A 14,136-nucleotide genomic window follows, 5' to 3' on the forward strand; every position below is an offset into this window, starting at 1 on the left:
CCAGGTGACCCAGTGTGCCACTTCTTAGTCATCTGGCTTGATTCTGCTTCCCAGTGAGCCCTAGCCAATACTGTTAACAGTATGCATTCACCTCCCAACATCCTGTCCATGAGACACAGCAGCTGCAAAGCTCTTTCCCAGTCCCTTGACAGGCCCTGATGTCACTGCACTGCCAACTCTTACAGGTTCATGGGGACTGAAGCCCATGGAGAGAACATTGCCAAGACCATGATGTACTACGGTCTGCCTTTTATCCAAGAAGCAGATTTTCCCTTCAACAGTTACCTCAGTAAACTAGACATGCCTTCTGGGAACAGTGTGTTTGAGGTTATCACATCCTGGATGGAAAACATGCCAGAAGGAAAATGGCCTAATTGGATGGTAAGTCCTTATGCGCAGCTCAGCATACGGTGCTGGTGTGCTTGCTGAATAGTCCTCTGAAACAAGGGGCACATTTGTCTCTAAGTGACCTTCACCTTTCCTTCATTTTGTGATTTAGTGAGCCAGATGCATCCCAGCTCCTGACCAGGTTCTTGTCATTCTTCATTCTTTTCCTTCTGGTTCTGAGACTAGATAATTTCAACTGGTCTGTCTCATTTGCTGAGTGCTTGGCCAGTTCAAATCTGTCCAGCCCGTCTAGGGAAATTTTCACTTCCTCTATTGTATTTTTCAACTGTAATTTTTTTCATAATTTCTCTTTATTGACAGTATCTATTTGATAAGGCATTGTTCGCATACTTTTAAAGAATCCTGTAGATGTTGTTTAGGTTTTTGAACACGCGTATAAGAGCTGATTTAAAGTCATTGTCCACTAAGTCCAATGTTTGGGTTTCCTCAGCCAAGTTTTCTGTTGATGCTTTTCCCCCCTCTGTATGGGCCATACTTTCCTGGTTCTCTGCATGTCTTGTATTCTTCTTTGCTGTTGTTGAACACTGGATATTTTAAATAGTAAGTATAGAAATTTTGGAGATCACATTCCCCCCTCTCCAGGGTTTTGTTTCTTCAGTGACTTTCTTGGATTAATTCTGTAACGTCTGTGTTACCTGTTGCGTGTGACCATTGACGTCTCTGCTTGGTCAGCTAGTGACTGTTAAGATTCCTTAGATGCCTTGAACCTGTAAGTCTCCCAGCCTTTGCTGAGGGGCTGTGTGCGGGGTGGGCATGCTTTCAACACTTTGGCAGGCAGCTTACAGCTCCGCCTTAGTCTTTCCTTTCTGCTTGAGTTTCAGGGTTAGCCAGAGGGGAGAGATTAGGTTCTTGGGGCTCCCCTGGCTACCTGTGCAGCCCTGTGCATGTGTGTAGGCTTTTAGATTCCAGGAAGTTGTCAGAGGCTTACGGTCATCTTATTCTAACTTGCAAGTTTTTGGGTCAGTCTCTGTTTAGCCCAGGTTGGTAACGCCGCCTCAGGCAGGTATGGATAATCAGTTGCTGCTGATTGTTTTTGGCAAGTGCCTTGGGGATAAGACAATCTGCACAGTTAGCTTTGAGTCAGACCAGATAAAGAAAAAACCCAACCAAAAGTGAGCTGCTAGGAAGGTCGAACAGTGCCAGTTCTCTAGAGATGGAGCTTTTGATGAACTCAAAACCTATTTTGGTCCTCCAGTGGCTACTAGGCTGCTGGGTTTTACATTTTCTGTTGGTTTTCAAGGCTATCTTGAATCTGAGTGGAGGGGCATGAGATTATGGCCAGTTAAAATGATACAAAGCTTGCTCTTCTGAGATCCAGCTGTTTTTCTTGAACACTCATTGTATTGTCGTAAGCCTTTCATTTCCAAGTTCTGAAAAAGTGGATTTTTACAGTTTTTGCCAGCATTCTCCTTGCTTTCATGCTAGAGATTTTTGGAGGTCCTTACTCTACCATTCCAGAAGTACCCCCTCTCTATACAAATTTTATAATGTAGTTGTAGCACGTTTTTTCATATACTCAAAGTCTCATATCATAGGCAACTGGATTTCAGCCTGTGAGAGGCCCTGATCTCTGTCCAATGCTAATCTTGATTTCAGTTCTGAGAAAGAAAAGTGATCTAGGTTCAGAAGACTTGAGAAATCACAGGGTTTCTTGTCAGATGCTTTTGAGATAATGAAAAGAATAAACGGTGGAAAAGTCTGACCTAATTTTCTGGCCATAAAAATAGAAAAATACAATGGTCTATAAAAAGATAATTGTAAAGACAGTTTTAGTAAATCTAAAGAATAAAAAAAGCAAGCTCCCTTTTTCCTGAATTCTAACAACCAAGTTCATATTCTCAGACTCAAGTTCAAAGGCTGGTTCTGCCTCATGACCGTGACCTGAATAAATGATGCAGTCTCTCAGAGCTTGTTTCATCATTTGTAAAATGGAAAGGTTAGGTGATTTAAATGAACTCTTAAATAAGGACTAGATGTTAAAATATGTAATCAGAACATTTAACAAAGAAATATATTTAAAAATACAAAGTCCTGTACAACATTTCTTCTTAGACTGTAAATACTTTTGTAATAGTTGATTTACCTTTTAACTTAAAATTTTTTTGAATAGTTCAAAAATCACACATACACAAAGGGACAGATCAGAAGTCCTTCTCTCACGCCGGTCCCCTCCACCTATTCCTTTCCTGTCAATATTCTCTTATCCAAATGTGCAAAAATATTAGGATGTACCCTCATACATTTCATCTTATTTGCAATATGAACGTGAAGTAAGCTGTTATCACCATTTTGCTGATCATAATGGCCAAGTCAGTCAGACGGTCAATTGTACAGCAAGGAACTGGGTTAGGACTCAAATGCAGGCTTGCTGATATGAAGGTACCCATGGTTAACCATGTTTTTCTGCCTGGTGGACTTTTTGTGAAATAGGGTAAATCTTTCCGCAAACTCTGTATAGAGCTGTGCTCTTAAAATAAAAATATCTGCCTTTCAGACTGGCGGACCAGACAATGACCGGCTGACTTCTCGTCTGGGGAAACAATATGTCAACATCATGAACATGCTTGTGTTCACACTGCCTGGAACTCCCATAACTTACTACGGGGAAGAAATAGGAATGAGAAATATTTTAGCCACAAATCTCAATGAAACCTATGATGTTGTAAGTTAATATAACTTAACCATGCACCACACCAAATCTTCATTTTTTGCCAAATCAGAAAATTTACTATTTCTATTCTGCTGCTGAAAATCGTGATTCCTTAGCTTTTGTTTCTCACTGTTTGTTAGGCAGTGAGAATTCTTCAGCTTTCTTGATTGGAGAGCTTGTTAAAAATGCTGCTTGCTGAGCCACACAACTGAATTTCTTGTGTAGAGCCCAGTATCTGCATTTCAAAGATGTTTTCCAGCTGATTCTCAGGTGCACTAAAATTTAAGAAGCCATGTTTTGAGTTTCGAATGCCCTCTACCCGAAACATGGAGTTAAGAACATTTATTATAGTGCTTGTCTGTATTGCTAGATCTCGCTTGGCCATAACATAAAAGGAAGAATCCTTGTGCTAACAAATGTAATGGACAGCCTTAGGCCTGAGAAGTTTAAATTTTGTTTTTTGTTTGAGGCTATGGATCTCACAATTGTGTTGCTGGGCAGATGAAAGACCTTGAAGCTATAATTTGTATGGTTAGCTTTTCAATGGTGAGATCCAATTTCCCTAATATTTAGTCACAATGAAACCTTTTCTATTTAAGCTCCTAAATTTGTGTGTGCACTCATGTGATAACCAGGCTAAAAAGGATACAGTCTAGGCTCACCTGTACATGGCTGCATGCCTGAACTCACAGATCACTGTATCACATTATAATGGGTTTGTAAATGGCACCTTTTGAAATCCTACATCACTCATTTTTAGGGAAAAGCAGCAAAGATTCCAAGCATGTATCGATGTTGTTAGTAGTTTATTTACACTCAAGATGTCATTAACTATTTTCCAGTTGAAAGTGTAAAACTGGTTTATGTACTGAATATTAAGGCCTTTTCGTTATGAATGCTAATGAATTTGAGTACTAGCTGAGAAATATAGGGAATTAAATACTTCTGAAGTAAATCATGGCCAAATTACATTTCTTTTAATAACCAGACCACTGTTTTTTTTCTTTATGGTCTTTTGACATAGGATACTCTTCTCTCAAAGTCACCAATGCAGTGGGACAATAGCTCAAATGCTGGTTTTTCTGAAGGCAATCACACCTGGTTACCCACCAGTTCAGATTACCACACTGTGAATGTTGATGTAAGTATCAATGAAAATTTCACGCTAACTCCAGAACAGGAAATTAGTTCATGTTGCTGACAACATACACTCACCTTGAGTTGTCTAAAACCTTAACTGATGCTCTTTAAATCAATCACATAGACTTCTTTTGCAGTTTTCATTTTTAAGGAGTTTGTAAATCATGTTTTTGTGGAAATACAAACTGGTGCAGAAGTGTGCCATCTGAAGTATCATACAGAATACACAACTCTTCATTGGAATGACTTTGAGCTATGAAATATTAAGAACATTTTATGGAGGGCTTCCAGCAAGCCTGCTATCCTTTCTCCATTCCACCCCTCAAAAGGAAGGAAAGAAAGTAGGAGATCAATCAATCAGTCAATCGAGGGTAAGATTCTTGAGAGTAAGGCTGTTTACCTACAGAAGCTGAAGCATGAATAATCCCTAAAGGTAGCTGTTCTGGAAAAGCATACCCTTCAGCTTTTGCCTATACTATTTTCTGTTCTCATGGTGATCAACTTAGCCAAGTTCAGCAAACATATTTCTTAAACAGGAATGCATTAATTCCAGCAAAGTGCTAAACACATTTCCTTAGACCAGAAAAATGTGAAATGGCTTCAGGTGTTTTCACTGGAAAACACAATCTGAACTACTTAAGGGGGAGAGAAATTACTGGCATCACATGAGGATACAAGTTTTATAGCATCTACTAAGTATTTTGAAAACAATCCCCAGATTATTCTGATACGGAACTTCAGGCAAACCCTCCTGGTTCCCACATCTCCCTGATCCAAGCACCCCAGGTATAACTTTGTTTTATATGGTCATAGGTCCTTGAAACACAAAATTTGTATATTAACATTTGTGTTTTGGATTAAGTGCACTTACTGATTTTCATTACGTCCAAATGTCCAAAATATTCCCATAGGCCAATTTGAATCCAATATGTAAGAAATCCTACATAAAAAAGTACAGCAGCAAAGATGGAAAAATGTAAATGCAAATTAAAATAATGGTCAGATTAGTCAAGTCGTTAAAATGATCATGAGTAATGCTTGGAGGGATGCTAAACCATAATCAAATAACCGAAAGTCCCAGGCAATGCCATTTTAATAAAACACCTCCAAAATAGCTCTAGAACAAGGTGAGAATTTAGGTACTTTCTAGAAGATAGAAAGTAAAATTAAGATTACAAAGAGACAAGAGCATAGAAACCATAATCTAAAATACACAGGAGAAAACAGCACTGACAGGTACAGGTGAGAGCACTGCAGGAGTTCATCCACCGCTGCAATTGGCTGCCCCAGAATTTGCCTGAGGAAAAAACTCAGGGCCTGTTTGGTGATCATACTCGTGTTGAATGAGTAGAGCAAAGCTTGAAATAGTGTTAAACTTCTACAAGCACAGGCGAAGAAAGAAACGGAGAAGAAAACCTAATTCCCTGGGATGATTCACTGAGGAATGATCTCCAAAGTAAGAGTTTTTACTCCTCAGTTCACAGAGGCCTTAAGAGGAGGGTAGGACCCTAGGTAGCTGGTCACCATTAAACAGGAAAAGAACCCCTACACCCCAAAGACAAACCAGACCTACCTCCAAGTTGGCTTCTCACAGTTAGTAGAGGCAGGCAACTGAAGACAGGCAAACAAGGAGTATCAAATACAAAAGTAAATGAATCACCAAAAATCACACTACATTTGAGAAAAATTAAGGCCATGAAAGACAAACACCATTCCTAACAAAACATTGTAGAAAGCGAAGAAAATGTAACATAAGACTTCATTCTTAGTAAAACTGCTCCCTCCCTGAGAGACTATTGTTTTATGTAGCCCTTGACACTCTTTTAAAGAAGTGATTAGGTATCTTAGAAATATAAAAATATTGTCAAAATAAACAATAAAATAGAAGTTCTAATTAGTGTGCTGGAAAACTGACTCAAGGGTTTATCCCAAAGTGTACTGTAAAAAGACAAAGAAGTTTTTTCTTTTTAAAACACAACATGATTATATTTTAATACACAATCAAAATACTAAACACCATAGTAAATTGATAGCAATAATAAAGGGCTTTTCATTTGCATTGCATGTAACAAAAGACATTGATATTCCAAGGGAAATGGAAAACAAAAAGGCAAAGAAGTTAACAGTATAAAGAGAAAATTTTTGATATGTGGAGAATAAATCTAGAAATTCCAACATATAACAAAAAATGAGTTCTAGAAAAGAACAGAGACTAATAAAGAGAAAACCTAAAAATATACAGAAAGAAATCAAACTCAGAAATACACTGCCTGAGAAAAGGACTGAAAATTGGACTGTCATCAGACTTCTCAACTCGATACTAAAACACATTAGAACTTTACCTTCAAAGTTGTAATGGAAACTTGATTCTAAACAAAGAATCCTATATCCATTCAAACTAGCATTCAGGAGCAAAACAGAGATGGAAAAGCAAGGACCCAAATTTTACCATGTATAGCCAGTTTCTGAAAGAAATTGGGGACTCCAACAAAATCAAAAAGGAATCTAAAAGGTGGACATGATGTATAAAACATAGGAAAGGAACCAACAAAACTTAAGGATGAATAATTTTTTGATACATAGTGTAAAATAAGGTATTCTGGAGTAAAAATCTTAGTGATTTCTTTCTATATGGGAAGTGGTGGCAGGGAGGGTGTGTGTGTGTGTGTGAGTGAGCAAAGGCACATGTGCGCAGGCTAACGCACTTTACAAGGACGGAAACAGAGTAACTCACTCTAGATTTGAGCTGTCCAGTAGCCACTAACCACTGTGACTACTAAAACAGAATGAAAAGTTCAGTTCCTGTTTCACACTAGCAACATTTCAAGTGCTCAGTAGCTAGTGGCTACCATATTGTACAGCACAGAAACAGAACTTGTGGCACTGCAGGAAGTTCTACTGGACAGCACTGCTCTGTATGTTGAAAAAAATATGTTTTAAATGGTTATTACAGTTTTAAGGGTAACCATCAGAAGAAAAGACACAAATGTGTAATTTTCGAATGATACTGGAAGGAAAAAAATTACATAAAACCAATTGATCCAATAAAAAGCTAAAAAGGAAGAAAATAAAACATTAGTACAACTAAAATAAAACATTAGTACAACTAAAATAAAAAATAAGGCTACAGGATTATGTCTAAACATATGGTAATCACAGATATGAATGGGTTAAATTCACCTATTAAAAGATATAAACTCTTAGATTAGAAAACAAAGAAAATCTGACATAAGAGATATAGCTAAAACAAAAGGACAGAGAAAGAATTAAAATAAAGATATTACAGGCAAATGCTAACAAAAACAAACCTTGCCACCTGGCTGTAGCTTTCAAAACAAAAAAATGCACCATACCCTTTAATTTAGTAATTTCATTCCTAGATATCTGTATCTAGGAATACTTGCACATGTGGAAAATTCAAGGATCTCTACTGCAGCACTGTTTTTTTAAAAGAAATATAAGTTTATATAACATTTTTAACCTATCCAATTGGTTTTTTTTTTAACATCTTTATTGGAGTATAATTGCTTTACAGTGGTGTGTTAGTTTCTGCTTTATAACAGTGAATCAGTTATACATATACATATGTTCCCATATCTCTTCCCTCTTGCGTCTCCCTCCCTCCCACCCTCCCTATCCCACCCCTCTAGGTGGTCACAAAGCAACAAGCTGATCTCCCTGTGCTATGCGGCTGCTTCCCACTACCTATCTACCTTACGTTTGGTAGTATATATAAGTCCACGCCAATCTCTCACTTCTTCACAGCTTACCCTTCCCCTCCCCGTGTCCTCAAGTCCATTCTCTACGTCTGCGTCTTTATTCCTGTCCTGCCCCTAGGTTCTTCAGAACCATTTTTTATTTTTTTAGATTCCATATATATGTGTTAGCATATGGTATTTATTTTTCTTTCTGACTTACTTCACTGTGTATGACAGTCTCTAGGTCCATCCACCTCACTACAAATAGTTCAATTTCGTTTCTTTTTATGGCTGAGTAATATTCCATTGTCTATATGTGCCATATGTTCTTTATCCATTCATCTGTCATTGGGCACTTAGGTTGCTTCCATGTCCTGGCTATTGTAAATAGAGCTGCAATGAACATTGTGGTACATGACTCTTTTTGAATTATGGTTTTCTCAGGGTATATGCCCAGTAGTGGGATTGTGGAGCACTGTTCTTAATAGCAGAAGACTCTGGAAATGATTTATATATTTTGTCAATAGAAAGCCAGTTGAATCAATTATGGTTAATCTGTACAAGAGACAAGTACGCAGCTGTGAAAAAGAATGAGGGAGTTCTCTGTGCATTGATAAGAGACCACCTCGAACATGTACTAAATAATTAAAAAAACAGGGTACAGAATGGTAACATGCCACTATTTGTGTAAACAAGGGAAAAGTATGTCTACCTATGTCTGCATAGGCACAGAATGTATTTCATATGAAACATAAAATGAAAGAATATAAACAATTATAGCGTCTATCTCTGGGAGAGAAAATGGGAAGCTAGGGGATAGTGTTGAAGAAAACCATTTATATATTATTCTTATAATTGAATTTTATATTGTATGCATGCAATTTTCTATTTAAAAAATATAGTTACAAAAAGCAGGTGTGGAAATATTTAATAGCAGACAAAATAGAATTCAATATGAAAAGCATGAGACAAAGGCAATTTTCAAAAACTGATGAAAGAACATTCCCCTATAAATCATGAATCTATGCATCTAACAATACCTTCAAAATGTATAAAACAAGTACTATGAGAAATGCAATTAAAGACTGATAAATCCACAATTACAGAGAGACACTTCAACATACTTCTAGAAAGTGGTAAATGAAGTAGACAAAAATAATAGTTAACACTTACTGGGCACTTCTTATGTGAGTGGCACTGAACTATGCTTTTTCATGCATTATCTAAGGCTATAGAAAATGTTAGTAGTAATTTGACAAGTCATATACATATACCATATACCATATACATGTACCATAAACACCTTTGTACCTGATAAACACAGAATAAACATTTTTTTCAGACGTTCATTAGATATTCACTAAACACCACACATTACGCACCTGCCCCAAACAACCACCAGTACCACTGAGGTCAACATGGCTGGCAAGACTACAATGAAATGAATGCTATCACTGATTTGGCAACAGCTTTTATGAAGACAAATTTGGCATTATGTATCAAGTATCCATACTCCTTGACATAATAATTGTCTTTCTGATATTTATATCTTAAATAAATAATCCAAATATGGGGGAAGCATATTAGAAACTTGAATGTCAAAATGAAAGGGAATGATTAAGTATCGTATAACTATTCATTAGAATATTATTCTGCCATTAAAATGACATTTAATATAACAAGATGCTTAAAATGTTGAAGGAAAACAAGAAAAGTACATTAAATTATGTATATTTTATACAGCTGTTAAAATTAACCCCAATCTTCTTTAATGGGCATATTTTAACTTTCAGTTTAGGCAGCATTTTGCTTTGCATCCGTTTCTGCAATTTTCTGTTCATAATTAGCATCTGTTAATGTTACACCAACCTACACATTATTCTACAGAAGAGAACAGAGAAGCCCCAGTTCACCAGAGGTGCTCGGAGTCCATGGCCATGATGGCTGCTTTTCTGCCAGTTAAATATAGCATAAAGGGACTTTCTTTAGGCAGGTTAAATATCCATTAACTTAGACACGGACATTTAGTGGAGTCAAATTTGGCCTCTACATCAGCTCTGGCCAAGATGTAGCCAGAGAACTGTGCACGCAGCAGTCACTCCCAGACAAGGTGAAACCCTGAATTTGTAGTTTCTATCGGTAGTTAAATAAACTATTCTTACCTACTTATTAATACTTAAAAGTTGGTAGTTGTTTTAAGGGTTAAAATAGAAGCAAGTTTTCTGGGGAAATAATTCCTTATTTGATACTCTTAGAATCAAACATTTATGTGAATATTCTTTTTTAAAAAAATAGGTCCAAAAGACTCAGCCCAGATCAGCACTGAAGTTATATCAAGAATTAAGTCTGCTTCACGCCAATGAGCTGCTCCTCAGCAGGGGCTGGTTTTGCTACTTGAGGAATGACAACCACTCTGTTGTGTACACAAGAGAGCTGGACGGCATAGACAGAGTCTTCCTCATGGTTCTGAATTTTGGAGAATTATCACTGCTAAATCTAAAGGAAATGATTTCAGATATTCCCACAAGAGTAAGGATAAGGTTAAGTACCAATTCTGCCTACAAAGGCCGTGAAGTTGATACGCATGCCATTACACTGGACAAAGGAGAAGGACTCATCCTTGAATACAACACGAGGAATCTCCTTCATCGCCAAACAGCATTCCAAGATAGATGTTTTGTTTCCGACCGGGCATGCTATTCCAGTGTGCTGAACATACTGTACAGCCTGTGTTAGGCACCTCTGTGAAAGAGATGGCGACGCTGGCATTCTGTCCTGTTGTAAGCCTTTGCGGTAACTTCACGTACAGCAGCATGCTGCTGGGTGAACTTTGTGATGGGTAATTAATTCTTAGATAGTTCTGTAGCTTGAGTGAAACTGCTTTAGGATAGGTTCTCAAATGTTTTTCAAGAATAATAAAGTGTTTAAAAGAAAATTATCCCTTGCAGGAACTTGTAATTTTTTTGAGTTAGCATCAATAAGAGATGATCAGAGCACCTTAGGACTCCAGACTATTAGAGAGATCTAATGAATTTTAATGTGAGGAATATCATCTTCTTCCATAAAGTGCAGGTACAGAAACTGGAGGATGACTTAACTGCTAGAGTATCTAAAAATATTCACTAGCAAAAAAGCAGGACCTTGATTTGTAAACTGTTCAAAGAAAATCAGAGTAAAACGAACCTGTTCTGATGCGGGAAAGGGGAAAGTTCTGCTGTCACCAATCCTTCCTTCACTCCCTTCTCTATGTCCTTCTACAGAGCATGGTTTGAAAACTACTTTCCTAGGTTAAGGGGCGTGTGCATCAATGGAGACAACGGTATAAGCAAGTGAGCTGTATACAAAACAAAATCTGGACAGAGAAGCAAATTTTAAAAATTATTTACTAACTTAAAAAACTCACTTTTGTTAATGTAACTGGAAATATGACTATGAAATATTTCAGTGTGTTTCCAATTTCCACTGAATGCAGCATTTCAGAATTTTAGATATTTCTTAAGATTCTCGAAAACACTGGTGCTGTCAAGTCCAAGTTCCTCATACAGGAATTTAATTTGGGCTGTAATCTAAAAGAAACACATTTAAAAAATTAGATAGAAGGCCTTTGTGGTACAACTCCAGTGTTCAAGTCTCTCCTTGTCCATCCATCTTCACCTAACCTGAAGTCAGCAATTTATGGCAAAGGTACTTCTTATTTGGCAGAGGCAGAAGGCTCCCAACAACTGAGATTCAACTACTTTCTCTGACAGAGCTCCTGTATCAAGTACCTTTTCTCTTTATTGACTCTGAGTTCCTCCTTCCCCCTCAGGTCTCAGCCATAGACCTGACAGTTGGTGAAGCAGCCAGCACAAACCCTGCTGTAACCACTGGAAGGCTGAGTACAGCACATCACTAATTGGGGATCTGTCAACTTAAAGGGGCTTGATAGCATACCTTTTTGTGAGAATCCTCAATCACATGATTGCCTCCAGGCTGAATATCTAAAATAATATTGGGGGCTTGATAACCTGAAAGAGTTAACATATGAAACAATTAGAAAGTTTCGGCCAACTGAGAGCCACCCATTTCACCCGGCTCCTTCCAAGCACTCTATTAAAATAACAGCGAAGGAGAAAGGCATAAGCCACGACCACCACCACCAACAAAGACAGGAGAGTTGGGGAGAGCAGTAGAAAACAAACTCTTGAAACAGGAAAAGCAGGAGGAGGCCCAGAGGCAGAGGAAGCTGGATGGAAGAGACTACAGGGCTACATGGAGAAGGAAGCCAATCGGTCTTATGGAATCTGAGAGCCTTGTGACCTGGAAACACCAACTATAGCAATGGGTGAAAGTGAGACACAGAACTGAATACAGGGCAACTGTCTGGAAACTTGTATGTGAGACCCTCCAACCCTGAGCCCAGAAGGTCCTGGCATGTCTTGGCAAGGAAAAACAGTAAGAGTTCTTGTCTAATAAAACTGAAAGATCTAGAGAAAATTAAAGTTGCTAGTTTGGGCACTGAAGCTCCAGAGCAAAAACTTCAGAATTTGTTTTTAGAGATTCCCAAGAATAACAGCTCAATTAATTTTGTTAAAGAATGAATGATATGATACAGTATGATAGTACACCTCCAAGTTATGTAGATATTTAAATTTACTTTTTTCTTTGTGCGTTGCCTATCTTATTTTAATGCTGTCCTTTGAAAAACAGGCGAGGCAGTTATAGTTATTACATTTGCTTCAAATGGGTAGTTGACACAGGAAAAACTGATTTGTCTAAAATCATGGGTGATTGATTTGGTCTGCAGTACTACTCTGAGCAGTACACTGAAGGTGACAGTCCATGTAGCTACATCCCCTGCTCCCAGGTGGTCTCCTACCTTCCCCGGTGTCCTTAGCATGCTCCACGATGGCTTCCTTGAGTTTCTCAGTATAGTTTACAATTCCTTTCAGAGGCACACGTTCGTCGTTTTCATAAGCTGTGATGTGAATTGAAGGATAATGCTGAAAGAAAAGAGATGTACAAAGAATTTATATTATTCCTTATGGTCCATTTCCACCTTATGGATCGTGAAAAACAATGACCTCAAATTTCTTTTTCCCTAAGTGCTAGAACTTTTTTTCTCATTTGATATTCTTGAGAGATATGTGGCATCACAATACTAGACTATTTGTTACCTGGAATAACCTCTTCTTGACTAGTGAGACCTTGATCTTATCGAATCTAGTCTCCTGAGCTATTAAGTTGAAACAAACATGGAGTATGAGCAGAGAAGGGGCTGAAAGGTGAGTATTATAAGGAAAAACAATCTAAGGCCTTACTAAATTCCTGCTTTGGCTCGGGTAAATATCCTTTTCATTATTCTCTCTATCACTTCAGCATAGTATATCATAACTGTCTTTCACTACCTTAGGTTTAATGTTTTGATAGGGACAGTAACGTTTTATGTAGTTCTTGTGTTTTTCATCAGATGAAGGATTCCCCCACTCTTCTAATTCTTCTAATGTCAGAGGAAGTGTAGTGTCCATCATGGTGTTGAGAACATCCAAGAAAGGTGCCTTAAAAAAAAAAAAAGCCAGAGAAATTTAAACTTCAGTTAATAAACTGGTAAAATGAGTTTCAGAAAAATACTATACTTTATGAATATAAATGCTGACATCACAGAACAAAGCTCAAGAAGTTATGTACATTCCCAGGAGCCAGATTTATTAGCCAGTCTGTAACCAGGGCCTGTGATTTATAACTGGCTTTTAAGGTATTCAGATTCCTTAAATGACAAAGGATTTATCTTCCAGTTTCCCAATTTTTGCCTTTAGTTTTGTTTCTTTTATTCACATAATAAATGCCACCACCTCACATCCATTAGGCTACTATAAGAAAAAAAAGTGTTGGCAAGGATGTGGACAAACTGGAACAATTGTGCACTGCTGGTGGGCATGTAAAATGGTGCAGAGAGTATGTGGGTTTCTTAAAAAATTAAACTTAGAATTATCATATGATCCAGTAATTCTATTCCTAGGTATATATCCGAAAGAAATGAAAGCAGGGTCTTGAAGAGTACACCCCTGTTCACAGCAGTATTTATAATACCCAAAAGGTGGACATAACCCAAGTGTCCACTGATAGATGAATGGATAAGCAAAATATAAATACAATGATACAATGAAATTCAGCTTTACAAAGAAGGAAAATCTGACACCTGCTACAACACAATAGACCTTGAGAACATTAAGTGAAATAAACCAGTTATAAAAAGACATA

The 14,136-nt window shown here is 37.6% G+C and overlaps 2 protein-coding genes across 7 annotated transcripts in view; one reads left to right on the forward strand and one right to left on the reverse strand.

The window, feature by feature from the left end:
- Positions 1-10,834, forward strand: part of SLC3A1 (solute carrier family 3 member 1) — a 32,284-nt gene extending 21,450 nt beyond the window's left edge. The window contains exons 7-10 of the mRNA XM_032652518.1: positions 186-381; positions 2,903-3,070; positions 4,083-4,199; positions 10,192-10,834. Coding sequence (XP_032508409.1) covers positions 186-381; positions 2,903-3,070; positions 4,083-4,199; positions 10,192-10,632 — 922 coding nt within the window. The 3' untranslated portion in view covers positions 10,633-10,834. The remainder of the gene's footprint in view (positions 1-185; positions 382-2,902; positions 3,071-4,082; positions 4,200-10,191) is intronic.
- Positions 8,808-14,136, reverse strand: part of PREPL (prolyl endopeptidase like) — a 56,653-nt gene continuing 51,324 nt past the window's right edge. For all 6 annotated transcript variants that reach the window (XM_032652516.1, XM_032652517.1, XM_032652512.1 and 3 more), the window contains 4 exons: positions 13,284-13,433; positions 12,755-12,878; positions 11,830-11,903; positions 8,808-11,462 (listed from right to left, as the gene is read on the reverse strand). In XM_032652516.1, coding sequence (XP_032508407.1) covers positions 11,373-11,462; positions 11,830-11,903; positions 12,755-12,878; positions 13,284-13,433 — 438 coding nt within the window. In that variant the 3' untranslated portion in view covers positions 8,808-11,372. The remainder of the gene's footprint in view (positions 11,463-11,829; positions 11,904-12,754; positions 12,879-13,283; positions 13,434-14,136) is intronic.

Source organism: Phocoena sinus, chromosome 13, assembly GCF_008692025.1.
Source record: "Phocoena sinus isolate mPhoSin1 chromosome 13, mPhoSin1.pri, whole genome shotgun sequence".
In the NCBI taxonomy this organism is placed as follows: domain Eukaryota; kingdom Metazoa; phylum Chordata; class Mammalia; order Artiodactyla; family Phocoenidae; genus Phocoena; species Phocoena sinus.